This window comes from Grammomys surdaster, unplaced genomic scaffold (assembly GCF_004785775.1).
Source record: "Grammomys surdaster isolate TR1022 unplaced genomic scaffold, NIH_TR_1.0 126185, whole genome shotgun sequence".
NCBI lineage: Eukaryota > Metazoa > Chordata > Mammalia > Rodentia > Muridae > Grammomys > Grammomys surdaster.
The window spans coordinates 6,619,907-6,634,177 of NW_021620991.1; the positions used below are offsets into that span (position 1 = coordinate 6,619,907).

At 46.8% G+C, this 14,271-nt stretch overlaps 1 protein-coding gene across 1 annotated transcript in view; it reads left to right on the forward strand.

Annotated features, from left to right (window-relative positions):
- Pex14 (peroxisomal biogenesis factor 14) overlaps window positions 1-14,271 on the forward strand; it is a 137,670-nt gene that overhangs the window by 56,588 nt on the left and 66,811 nt on the right. The window contains exon 3 of the mRNA XM_028757816.1: window positions 1,584-1,668. Within this exon, the coding sequence (XP_028613649.1) occupies window positions 1,584-1,668 (85 nt within the window). The remainder of the gene's footprint in view (window positions 1-1,583; window positions 1,669-14,271) is intronic.

Sequence of the window (14,271 nt, forward strand, 5' to 3'; positions counted from 1 at the left end):
GTAAGCACCATTTTTGGGGTTCTACGAGCTCACACATTGAATTCTTTCTAGCCTAGAGCTGTTGGTTGTCCTGCAGTCTGTGGTGGGGGTCAGGGCTGTTTGCAATGTTGGAGGCAGACCATCATCCACAGGGGGCTGGGCATGGCTCTTGAGATCAGCAGTATCTCATGAGTGGCAGGTCCAGATCTGGAAGGTCAGGATGCTGAGGCTGACCTCTAAGGAGAGGCCAAGGTTAAGCTCCCACTGAGGGTCTATCTGGAGAATGAGGAGTTTCCCAGCTTTCCTCCTCTTCTACTTCTTTCTGATCCACGTTTCCTGTGACACCCAGTGCACACGTCGCGGCCACAGAGCCTGCGGCATGATGCCAGCACTGTCATTTTCCTCCACGGAAAATGACATTTCTTTTGTTTCTGAGCGCTCTGGCCTCAGGAGGGGATGTGCACCCTGACCTTCGCTTCTGGTCACAGGGCTTGCTGTTTGAATCCCTGCTCAGGGTTGCCATCACTGTAGGATCACAGAAATGTCCTTACTCCTGGTCCCCAAAAAGTGAGCTGCAAGGCCCCGTTAGCCTTACCCTAACGGGAGACCATGTTTTCCTTTTGGTTTTGATGAGGGGAGTAGTGCCAGCCATTCTAAGTAGACTCCCTTTCCTACTGGAGCACCTTGGCACGTCTTACCTTGTAGGACCAGTGCTTGCTGTGAATAGCAGTCAGACAGCACGGAAACACATGCCTTTCGCGTATGCCGAGTGATGTGGTGGTTAATGCCTCTTTCATCCCCTACTTGACTTATTTGTATATATGAAGATTTTATCAAATAATAATCATACCAAGGGTAGGTAGATATTCTGTCAATGTATTGGCTTGTAGTCAGGAAATTGCAAACTTGGCTCATCAGAATTCATTTCCACGGCATTGACGTGACCAGTGTGACCAGCCGTGTGTGTGCCTTCTGTCCAACCTCCTTCAGCTCCAGTACTCTGCCAGGTACTACACAGGGAACATCATCTGTCTCTTCCTGCCATTCCTTACCGTGAACTTAGGGGAGAGCCTGAGATGAGAAGAGAAGACAGTGTAATCATTTCTTCAGTTCTGTGGTACACACTACAGCACTGAAGAACTAAAGAGAATGGAAGACCAGAAGGGCTCAGGAGTCAGCACAGACTGTATAAGGGGTCTCCCCCCCTTCCTCTGTGTGTGTGTGCACATGTGTGCATGCATGTGTGCACATGCGTGTTTGGTGTGTTGTCTAATATGTAGACGGTAGAGATGAGCGTGCATGGCACAGGAGGGTAACCGAGGGAGCATGGCTGAAGCAGCAGCTAGAAAAGGACGGCAGGAAAAGTCGAGTGTGGGTCCAGGAAGCTGAGCCAAGGAGATGAGGTTTGTTCTCCCAGATACAGGAAGCAGCAAAGCCAGGAGACACCTAGCCTTCTATTTAGGTGTATTTCTACTTTAAGCAAGAGCTTGCTATATATTTGATCCTAGCAGTATCATCCTGTCTGTGGCCCTGGGAACTGGAAGATTTCTGGTCTTGAATTTCAGATTACTGAAGCTTACTCTCTGTTTTATCTCCCCCACCAGATTGCCACAGCAGTGAAGTTCCTACAGAATTCTCGGGTCCGGCAGAGCCCACTTGGGACCAGGAGAGCATTTCTTAAGAAGAAAGGTACACATTTCCTTGGCAGAGTGGAGCTGCCTGTAGAAAGGGGCTGGGGCTGGGCAGGAGGAAATCACAGCCAGAGAGAGGTGCTGACTACATCAAGGATTGCTGGGAGATGTCCACATGTGCAGGTGGGAGGTCGGGTGAGGTGACCACCCCTCAGTGGAGTGCACATTTCTTCACTCACAGTGGAGCACAGAGATTTCAGGATTTGAACAATCAAACATCAGATATGAGGCCAAGAGCACCATGGTCAGCCAGCAGTCAGTAGCAGAGCTACCCTTTGACTCACAAAGGACTCCTACTTTCTGGTCAGTCTTTTCGGTGACCCTGTCTATATACAATGACCTGCTTGGGCTAGGAGAGGCCAGCTGCTTCAGTAAAGATCCACAAAGAAGCAAAGGCAAAGGGAGTCCAGTGATTCACCAGAGTTGGAGTTTACCACAGTCTGTCTGAGTTCAGATCATAGTGAGACATTCTGTAAGCTGGGATAAAGCGGCTTCTGACTAGTTCTGTGGTTGTTGAAGCAGGTAGAACATATTCTGGTTCTGTTGGAATTTAGTATAGTTTTGTTTTTTTGTAAAGCAAAACCAACTGTCCAACTGAAAAAAGAAGGTGGACTTTTCATTCTTAGGATAGACATTTGCATTTCTAGAAATCTAGGAAGCTACTTACAGGGCTTTGTGTAACACTGGGGAGCGTGGCGGCATTCTTCACCCCAAAACTATTTTTTCTTCGGAAGCTAGAATACTGGACTAAAAATTCTAGCAGCTCTGTAAATTTTTACTGAAATGGGGACAATGGGATGCTTTCCTGGCACTTTCGGAGCCCCCTGTGGTGTCCCACTGAAGTGCTGTTCCAGGGCCACACTCTCAGGCCCACACATTTCAGTCACAGCAGCTGCATAGCAGCAGACCCAAGGCGGGGTCCCCATGAAGGAACTGCATGCATGCTGGCTGCATGGTGCTCGCCCCCATCATTAGGAGATTATTAAAATTTGGAGTGTGTTGGCTGGCCTCTCTACTCCGCAAGCATCATGCCATAAAAGAGATTTTCCTTGAAATATGTGTACCTATAGGGAGTAATTAATCATAAAGGCTTGGGGATTTCAGCTCTCTCATCAAAGCACTGAAGCAGGGGAAAGCTGAGCCTAAAAGCTGAGCTGATTACCCGGGGTAACCTGAGACAAAATCTATGGCTGCTGAGAGATCCTTAGCCCAGTACATTGTGCCCTGTTATAACTGTCTGATCTTCTCCTCCACCGACAATGACCAGTTAGTCCTCATTTTCTCTCACACGCAGCTGGGTTAGAATTTCATTTGCAGAAGGTATTTAGAGCAATTTAGAGACAAATGTCTCTGGTGTTTGCTCGGCACTTCCCCACCGCAGGCTTTGCTGAGCAGTTTTAGTATCAGGAGCTCCATCTAATCTGTTTAATTTTAATAAATCCCTGACTGGGAGAGGGAGAGAGAGAGAGTGAGAGGAGAAACTCTGGACCAAATTATACTTCTTTTGAGTCACTTGGCTTATAACCGCTCTTGAGGGGACTGACTTATGCAGTTATTATTTGTTGCTCTTTGAAAGAAAGAAGGAAAGAAAGAAGGAAAGAAACCCAGTTGATTGGTTAATCAGTTTACTCAGGAGTGAGCATTCACTCTGTGTCTTGCCCTGATCTCTCTCTCCACTGGGAATCCGCTGAGAGAACAGACAAGACCCTGTCCTCACAGACCGTGTGCTCTAACAGGGTGGGGCAGGATAGGAACAAGTGGAAACGTGAAGTCATGGTGTGTCAGGTGACAAGTGCCTGGAGATGAACTGAAGCAGGGGCTGGGGACACACAGGGCAGCTGGAGGGGAGGCTTCAATGTTAAAGACTGGCCTGAGCAGCCGGATGCCCCTGAGTGCCTGCTGTGTGTGCACACAGAGGTGTGAAAGCCTGCAGGCTTCTCTCTTCAGGATTGTGGGTCTTGGGAACCCAGGGAGGCTCCCTAGCTCTTGCTGCTCTACAGAGAACCACACTGGTTTCCCCTGTACTTAAGCCTGGAATCACTCTGCTAATCACCCGCCCCCATTATCCTCTAAAATGCTCCTTCAGCCAGTAATTATCCATTTCCGAGGTGAATCCCAGTAGTGTAAGCTCTGGCAGGACCCTTTCTGGGCAAAGAATTCCAAATTTTGATCGGTGTCTAGAGGAAGAGAAGCCCCTTCGCGGATTTAAAGTTCACTTTTTAAATTCCCATTATTCCTTGGGTCTGGCTTATACAGCCAGTATTGCTCGACTCTGTCTGTGAAGAGGATGGACGAGGGGCGCTACCCTGTCCCTCACATAGTTGTGGAAGGGGAGGGTTGGGTCGCTGGAGGGGAGGGACTGTGACCCTGACACCCTTGCTATAAGGTCGTCTCCTGGCGGGGCGTGGCAGTGGGATCTTGGGACACTGACTGGGGAGAGCTCCCAGCTTCCTTAGCCTTGGCTTTTCCTAGCAACGCCACTTTGGGGAATTGCAGTGGAGCACTGACTTGAGTTATAATCTGACTTCCTCCCTTCCTTCCTTCCTTCCTTCCTTCCTTCCTTCCTTCCTTCCTTCCTTCCTTCCAATAAACATCTCATTCCTGAAAAAGCAAATCCGATTTTTTTTTTTTTTACTGTTATTTAATATAGAACTTGAGGTTCCTGTAGTGCATGTCAGTTCAGTGGGGAATGAGGGGTTACTTTAGGAGTTCAGCTGAGTTGTGTTATTGTGAAACCACAGCCCCAAGCAGGGGCTGCATCGTGTGCCTTTGTGACTGACAGGTTACGTGTTGAGCTCTCTGATGGACGGTGAGGAGTGGGCTGAGATGGGAGAGCGTTGGTCTGCAAGGGCCTGTCTTCCTTGGTTTGTTGTTGTCTGTTTTGTGATCTCTTTTAAAGTCAGACTGTGGAGTCATTAATGAGAAACATGAAGTTATTAGAGTCATTTATCATCCTCTTTGAAGTTTGTATTGCCATTTTATGTCATTTACAGCAATTCTCCCGATTACCAGATTTTTTTCTCTGTTTTTGGATGACAGAGAAAAGCAGCTGTTCACCTTCAGAATATTAGAATGTTTTATATTGTGTCCAGCATTATATTGATTGTGCAGATGACACATCCCGGTGGGCTTAGCCACACGTGTCAGCAGCTGGACTATATGGGGTGTAAACCCTCATGAAGCTGCTCCGTTTAGATACTCCTCTTGTCAGGCAGGCAGCGGGCCTCTCAGGAGGCCAGAGTAGCTCAGACGCAGCAGCAGCAGCAGCAGTCCAGAGAGTTATAGGATTGGAGAGTATTATCCATGCGCAGCTGTTGATTTGATACAAAATGTAGGGTAAGAGGCAAGCCACTTCCCAACATTCTGCAGGCTCAGTACTGGTTGGGCAAATGAGATACTGGTGTCTGAGAGGCCAAAGGAAGACGAGGTGGATGGGGGGACAGTTGTCAGTTGACTGCTCTGGTGTTGCTCTTAAAACCAGTATAAGCTTTCCTGCATAACCCTTCGGAGTTGGAAGTGTGGTGCTTTTCTCAGGTGTGAAGGCAAAGGGCTCTTTCCTCATCCATCCAGTGCACTCTCCTAAAAGGTAGAATGGAGAGCATCCTCCTGTTCCTGGAGCTGGAGCCCCAACCTCCTTGTGGACATGAACTTGGGAAGAAAGCATCCTGGTGGGTCAGCCTTGATGGTGGGATAGAGGTGAAGGGCTTCTCTCTCTGGAGTCCTTTAAGGAAGAGTAAATTCTTGCACAGATTTCAATTTAACTCTCTTTTATGACTTTTCTTTTTTATCATTTACGTCCATTTCATGAGGTAGTTTGCATGTCCTTGAATGGAATCTCGTTACCGTGAAAGCTTTTTTAGCATTGATTTCATAACAGTCTTAATTTAATAGCTCCGTCATTACTGAGAAGCTCTGGGAGAGGGCCTGGCTTTCCAGGTCACTGACCTTTTAATTACAAACCTTGTTCTGATGGCCAGGTTATCGACTGGACAGCTCCCAGCTTGTGCCCCAGGATGAAAACGAAAATAACTGTTTCCTCCCCCATCTCCAGGAAAAAAAGTAACCTCTTGTGTTTCTAAAATTAATTTTCTTCTTCAGCTTTACTTTATAATTAATTCTTTAATGTGTCTTAGTGAAACCAGGATTCTTTTTATGGAGCTTTTGTCCTGGAGCTGGGGTCCAGCAGATAGCGTAGGGGCAGGGGTGGACATCTTGCAGCACCCGCCTGCCTGACTGCAGCTGAGCTGGAAGGAGCAGTGTCGCCCTGGAGGGCCATCCGGCCCTTCTGAACCTTTGCTCTTGAGACACGCGTTATGGCGTCAAGATTTCAATTCATTGCAGTGTTGGCTGGAGTAGCTGAACCAGGTACATCACCGACGTTTTTAAAGCTGTTCCCACTGAGACACAGTCCTTCCTCCTTCTCTCCTTCCCTCCTTCCCTCCCTTTGTTCCTTCCTCATTTGTTTTTGTGCTGGGGATCAGACCGAGGGTCTTGAGCATCCTAGGCAAGTGCTTTGCTTCTGAGCCCTGTTTGCAGGCCCAGGTGAGTGTGTTTAGTCTTAGCTTACTGGAGGACTAAGTACCCCCGACTGATGAGCTGTGCTGTACAGACTTGGTGTGAACAAGGTGGTGTAGGTTTTCTGTCACAGGCTCTAATGGAGACACTAGGACCTTGCACAGTGGAACAGCAATCCCAGCTTGCCCTGTTGCTCTGGTGGACACTGAATTTCCTGTACTGATAGCCTGGACAAACAGTAAAAGTTCTCCTTGGAGCGTGAGGCAGTGAGAAAGACAAAGACTGGGTTTCTTAGGAGCCAGAGGAAGATGGCAAAGTGAGAAGTGGCCCTCACTATTGGCCCAGTCAGCCTGCAGGGGGTGGCACCTTCCTCCTACTTCCTGCTTTTTTTTTTTTTTTTTTTAAATCCTGGGCCCTACCCTGAGTGGGGATGTTCCTGCAGATGAGTGAGGCTCCGGCCGGAGCAGACAGGGCTGTGAGGCACCACGTGCCTGTTCCTGAGGATGATTGAGCATCTCCATCCATCTGTTGTGCATGGACTATCTTCCCTCCCTGCCAGTCTTGCATCTGCATATCCGTCACCTGCTGTTCTGGACCAGCCTATTCATCATGCTGACTGTTTTCTCCCCATCAATTTTCCTGCTCCCCCTTGTTATCCAAACTTGTCTTAAACTCCACAGATTTTTCTCAGTATGCAGGAGAGACCTATAGCAGCTGAAGCAGCTTTGGCTCTGGGAACAGACATGCTGTGGTGTCCCATTTTTGAGGGGGCCACTGGCACTTGCTGTCCCATAAGCAGAGCTGTGTAGTTTCCTACACAAAGGTGCTGTGTGTGGGGCTCTTAGGGATTTGACCAGATACTCCCCTGAGAGGATGGAGGGGTTCTTTGGTAAACTCAGAGCCATCCCAGTACTGCAAAGACAAAGAGTTACATTATCGACTGCCACATGTCTTGTGTTACTAAAACTTAATTTTTCAGAGACTGGCAAGATGGCTCTTAGTAAAGGAGCTTGTTATGTAGGCCTGGTGACCTAGAACCTTCTTTACGGTAGGAGGAGAGAACTGACTCCACAGAGCTGTCCCTGGGCTCCGCCCCTTTCCTCCCTGGAGGATGCTGGAGTCTCTGATGTCCAGAAGTGACCTGTCTGAAAGCACGTGCCTCAGCACCCTGCACTCTTGACGGACATGTGGGCTCTGCCTTCACCGGGCTGTACTCCTTGGTGTACGCAGCAGGCAGGCTTGATTCACTCTTCCCTTTGGCTGCATAGTATTCCACTGTGTGCATGGGTCATACTTTTAGAAACACTGTCACAGGCTTGTATTTTGTTCTTTTATTCTTTCTGTCTTTTGCTGTTTCAAACAATGCCCTAGTGAAGATTGTTATTCATAGGTTGTTGGCCGTCTGTCAGTTTGTGAACATGCTAAAAATGAGAGAATTCTCGTATGAGATAAGCAGGCTAATGGGTTTTTCTTGCTTACAATTTCTAAGTTTAATAGGAAATGAGACAAAATGATTTTCTTTTTTGTTTCATTTTATTTCAAGACAAGGTTTCTCTGTGTACTGGAACTTGCTGTCCTGGAACTTGCTTAGTAGACTAGGCTGGCCTCAAATTCATGGAGATCTGCCTGCCTCTGCCTCCTGAGTGCTGGGATTAAAGGCATACGCCACCACCTCCTAGCTAACAAAATGATTTTCTAATACAGAAACATAAACATAGAACCTTACATAGAAATTATTACTGTTTTGTAACAGTCTTACTGTGTAGCTCAGCTTGGCCTAGAATTCTCTTTATAACCCAGGCTAGCCCAATGTTTATGATTCTCTTACCTTTACCAGGTGCTGGGATTACAGATATGAGTCACTCTACCTGTCTTAAAGAGATTATTATTTAAGCAGAAAAAAAAAGTACAATAAATTGCTCTTACTGCTCCACATGAGTTTGAAGCCAAGGGACATTTTGGTCTTTGATTACCTAAGTAATATCCTTTTACTAAAGACTCTCGTCATGCCCTACTTCTTGAAGTAATAGGCTGATGATTTTAATTAACTGACTAATTGATCAGTTTATTTATCTATTTGAGGTTGGGTTTATGTTGTCCAGGCTGGTCTTGAACTCCTGAGTACAAGTTATCCTCCTGTCAGCCTCCAGAGTAGCTGAGCTACAAGAGTGTGCCCTCGTGTCTGCCTCAAGCTTACCTCAGTTCACAGTAAGTGTCCAGAGACGTTTCAGAAACTGGAAGGATAGGATCTGTTTTCAAGTGAAGTTTGTAGACTTACTTTCTTTGGTTGTGATTGGATGTTTCATGGGACAGTGGCCACTGGGCTGCCTAGCCTTGATTTGGCACCTACTGTTTGCAGAGTGTTATTATGCACCTGCCAATTTAGTAGACACTGGCTAGGAGAAGGGGCTGGAAGCCAGCAGGCGGGCAGCGTGAGGCTGAGTGTGAGGCTCGCTCAGCAGAGCTCAAGGAGAGTCAACTCATCTGCTCTCATGAGCACCCTCAGTACCTAGCCAGTCCTCAGTCTGCAAACGGATGCGTGGCTGAGGAAGCGAGCGGATGGCTACAATTAGGAGATACCAGGATGCGCATCCTACTGTCAGTCCCCCTTTTAAAGAGTTAAAAAGTTTAGTTGTTCCAGTCTGTTGATGCAGTTTCAGAATTGTTAGCCGTCAAGCCTCTGACTAGAGTGTATGTAGCTATGTGTCCTCCTGTTTCCAGGCTTCTGTGTGGTCAGAGCTCTCCCCCAGTCTGTAGAGTCATCCCAGCTTGATCTTGACCTTAGATTGGAGGGAGGCCTGGGACATAGATGAAGAGGAATGGGCAGGACATCGTTCATGATGGGAAGCTCTTTTTAAAGGGATGGACTGTTAGCAAGATTGACCCGTATGGACTTCAGGCTAGAAAAGAACTGAGGTGCATGGCATAGGCAGCCAGGGCGCGGCCCCGGCAAGGCTCACTGCTGTCAATATGGATGACTGCAGTTCTTGGGCCGGGTGGGGCACTCTGAAACTGTTGAGGAAGTTGGCTCTGGGCTTAAATTAAGGTTGCCTGGCAGTTGCCAAGACAGCTCCAAAAGGCTGCTAAGAGCGTTGTTGCAGCAGCTGTGTAAGGTCTGAGCTGGGCTGCTGGCAGCAGAAGTGGAGACAGAAATGGCAGCTTTTTGTTTTGAGATAGAGTCTTGCTGTGTATCCAGGGCTGGTCTTGAACTCCTGGTGTTCCTGCCTCAGACTTCTAGTGCTGGGATTAGAAGTATGCACTACAACCTCTGTTTAGAATTTATTTATTTTTAAAAGATTTATTTATTTATTTTATGTATATGAGTACACTGTAGCTGTCTTCAGACGCACCATAACAGATGGTTGTGAGCCACCATGTAGTTGCTGGGAATTGAATGCAGGACCATTGGAAGAACAATCAATACTCTTAACCACTGAGCCATCTCTCCAGGCCCTAGAATTTATTTTTAAATGAAATTATACATTATATATGGTTTTCTCACTCAGTGTAATCCTTTTGAGATTTATCTATACACTATGGATCTGTAGTTGTTGGGCTGTATTTGCTTACCTGCTCACTCACTGGACATTAGGGTTGCTTCTGGTTTGGGGACATTAAAACTAAATCTGATATAAGCATCCACCAGTAAGACTTGGAGGTGTGTGTGTGATTCTTTTTTTGGGTAATTAGCTAGGGTAGAATGGCTGGATCATGTGGTCAGAATATACCTAACTCTGTGGTTGTACGTATGAGAGGGAGATGTTTGTGTACGTGTAATCGTGTCTGTGAGTGTAAGTGTGAGCATGCTATGATGTACCCTGGGTCTTGCAAGAGGGTCTACTCAGAATTCTGGAATTTTAGTTTCTTTAAAAAAAACCAACCAACTATTATAAGAATGTGTTTTTTTTTAACCCCAGGTATAAGAACATGGGACTACTTTGGGCTGCCCTCAGCAGCTGACCATAATTTGCCTCGTGCTCTAGCAAAGGCATGGTTTTCCCAGCTGCAGATAGTTTTTATGATTGTATGGTATTTGGAATTCTGGGAACTTATCAGAGGGTACATAAAAGTTAGCGTCCCAGTAGGTGGGGTGGATGGTTGCTGGTCATTTGGGGGATGCAGGGGTCAGTTGTAGTTTGCTAATAGTCATGCTCAAAGAAGAAAGAAATTAGATTCAGGGATTCTCTCCCTCCCTCCCTCCCTCCCTCCCTCCCTCCCTCCCTCCCTTTCTCTCTCTCTCTCTCTTTCTCTCCTTTTCTCCTATTTAGTAATAGGGGTGAAACCGGGGGATAAAGGGTGGGAAAAGAACCCACAAAGTAGGATAGACCGCCTACAGGGTCAGCACTGCATGTGCCAGGCTGGCTGGTTCTCCCTTTAACCCCGCTGTGGGAGCATTGGTATTGCAGACGAGCACTCCACCCTGCAGCTCTGCACGTCTGAATCAGGACCTCTTGCCTACGTTCAGCTTTTCCCTCGTTGTGACTCTGCATGCTAGCATCAGAGGATAACTCTCTGGAGTCAGTTCTCTTCCATCTGGTAGGTCCTGGGAATTGAAGTCAGTTCATGTCAGCCTTAGCAGCAAGGACCTTTTCCTGTTGAGCCATCTCTTGGGCCCCCTGAGTTCTCTTTTTAAAAAACTTCCCAATTGTTGTTTGAAGGTGGCTCTGTCATTTCCATTCTTACTAGTTACGTATCAGCATTGTGAACACAGAGGTCTGGAAGATGCAGGTATAAATTACCACTAGCAGAACCACATGGAGGCAGCCTTAGGACTGAGCAGTAGGTCATGTTTGGAAAATGTAAGCTTTGGAGGCCATGGTTGCAGTAGTTCTAAACCTTTGGGGTAGCTTATCAGATATCCTGCATATCAAATATTTAAATTATGATCCATAACAGTGGCAGAACTACACTTAGGAAGTAGCAATGAAAATAATTTATGGTTGAGGGTCCCTGTATTAAAGGTCCCAGCATTAGGAAGGTGGAGAACCGCTGCCATGGTGCATGGCCTGCCTGGATTCACAGGCAGCCTCCTCGGCTAGATAGCATCTCGTGAAATACTTATCCACCGTGCTTCAGGTTCTGTGTCTGTAAAATGAGGTTAATGATAATATCTGCACAGAAGATTCTTGCTAGAATTAAGTGAAAAATAAAACAAAAAATGCCTACTATGAAAATGAAGGCTTAACCAATGGCAACAGTGACCAATAGTATATCATTTAGAAAATGTATTTCTTCTTTTCATGGAGTGCTTTTTTCCTTTAAAGATAGCATACACAGTAATGGGTTTCATGGTAACATTTTCACACACATGTGCCAACATGCTTTGTTCTCAGGCCGTCCCCTTCCCAGTGCCCTCAGAAGATGTATTCTCAAAGGGCTAGTAGGAGCCCTTCCTCCCTCCCTCCCTCACACACCACAGCTTTGCTCTCTGTGGTTCAGTTATTCTCAGTCCATCTTAGTCTGAAAGTATTAAAAGGGAAATTTCCAGAAATAACAATTGATAAATTTTAAAATGCATAGCATCAGGGTATGGAACCTTGAGTTGTTCTGTCCTCACTGGGACATGAGTCACCACTATCCATTGGGTCCACTCTGTGTATCCTACCATCTGTCAGCCACCTAGTGGCTGTCTGAGTTACCCATGTCACATTGCTTGTGCTCAGCTGATCCTCTCAGAACACATCTGGTGCAGCAGCATCAGGCCTGTTCCCTTCAGCACACTTGTTCTGTTGGCATCTCAGGAGAGTGAGCACAGTACAGTAAGATACCTGTGGAGGGGAGGTAAGGGGAGACCGTGGTTACACACATTTTATTGCTGTATATTGTCACAATTGTTCTACTTTAGTGCTAGCTATTAATCTCTTACTATGCCTGCTTTATAAACTAAACTTGAATATATGTGTATGTATATATACATATGTATATATATCATACTTATAACAATGTATACACACACACATACACCTATGTATATATGTAGCAGCATACACAGGCCATATTCCTCACAGACAACACTATGGTGAGCTGTAATAATGTTGAAATGAACTTTTTGGCACTGTAATACTTCATGCAGTAGGCACTGCTAGGACTTTTATACAGGTGGGTAGAATTCACACGTTATTGAAAGATTTGGGGAATGTGGCTCAGCTGGTAGCCTCTTTGCCTGTCAGTGCACAAAGCTGCAGGTTTGGCCTGTGGCTCATACCTGTGACCCCAGCACTGGGGAGTTGGGAGGCCGGGGAATCAGAAGAAGATCCAGGTCATCCTTAGTGACATTGTGAATTTGAGGCTACATGAGACCTTGTCTTTTTTTTTGTTTGTCTATTTTTGTTTTTTTTTTTGTTTGTTTGTTTTGTTTTGTTTTTGTGGTAGGGGTTCTCTATATAGCCCTGGCTGTCCTGGAACTCTTTCTGTAAACCAGATTGGCCTTAAACTCAGGAATCCATGTATTTCTGCCTCCACAGCGCTGGGATTAGAGGTGTGCACCCCTACATCCAACTAGACCTTGTACGTTTTTTTCTGGGGAGGGTGTGTTAAGTAGCATAGTGGGTAAGAACATTTGCTCTGCAAACAGGAGGAAGGATCCGAGTTCTCATCTCTAGGATCCACATAAAGACCTCGGCATGACTGCAGGGCCTGTAACCTCAACACTAGGAGGGGAAACAGGAGGCTCCCGAGACCTTCCTGCCTCAGCCAACCAGTGAGAGACCCTGTCTGAGGCCATAGGGAGAGGGGACATAGTCCTGCTCTGGCCTTCTCATGTGTGTGCATAGGCAAGTGCATATTCCCATGTATGTACCATACATACCTCACACATGATCATGTAACACATACACACAAAGAGAGAAAGAGAGAAAGGAAAGAAGGAAGGAACGAATGAACAAACAAAGTGAACTGAAGCAGCTGACTTAAGCTAGGCCTTCAGGAGCAAGGTATGTCCAGAACATTGAAGAACTAACCTACCAGAGACATTGTTAGTGCTGTGTGTCTGGATCAGGCAGTGAGTCAAAAAGCTGCCTCTGGAGCTATTGGTTGTATTCGCACACTGTCAGTCTGTGGCCTAGGGACCAGGAAGTTGGTTCGGATCCCACCTCAGGTGTTTTCTGACACCCATAAAAGCAGTCACAAAAACCTTGGGATGTGAGCTTAGCTTCCACTATGAGCCGGGCAGTGGTGGCGCACACCTTTAATTTCAGCACTTGGGAGGCAGAGGCAGATGGGTCTCTGAATTTGAGGCCAGCTTTGTAAAGCTAGTTCCAGGACAGCCATGGCTACACAGAACACAGAGGAACCCTGTTTTGAAAAAAACAAAAAGAAAAACAACAAAAAATTGATCCCTGTGAGGCTGGCGCTGTAGTAGGAAACTCGGTGGCATTTTACTTTTGTGTTTGAGACAGAGGCTCACTGTTTCATCCACACTGGGCTTGAACTGACATGTAGTCCAGGTTGGCCTGGAACTGGGGGTCCTCTTTCCTGAGCCTCCCAGCTGGTGTGATTGGGGAGAGCTGTTATGTCTGTCTGGATCTTGGTACTTCTCATGACTTCCTTACCCACCTGCTGATGTGTATAGCAATCAAAAGCAGCACGGAGGGAGGCCTTGGGGAGATGGACCAGTGAGTCAGGTGCTTGCTGTGCCGATCCAGGTGTGGAGGAGTGTATCTCTAACCCCAGCTGGGTAGGGGACAGACAGATCCCAGGGGCTCACTGGCAAGGCAGTCTAGCTGAAATGGTGTGTCTAAGGTTCAGTGAGAGGCCTGTCTCAAAAAAAAAAAAAATGGAGAAACAACGAAGAAATGGATATCAACTCCTGGCCTCGCTGTGTGCCCACATACCTGTATGCAAATGCCCACACATCTGTACACAGATGCACACACACCCCTGTATACAGATGCATAGCAGTGAAGGGGAGGCAGCAGCAAGGACAGATCACTGATGTCAGCCTCGGTTGCACTTCCCAAAGCACCTGTGGGTACGTCACCAAGGGAGCCCATTCTCAAGCTCACACTTATGTTTGTCCAACTTCCTGAGGAGTCTGGACAACATGGCTTCAAGCATTCCAGTGTCTGAGGTAAAGACACAGCAGGAG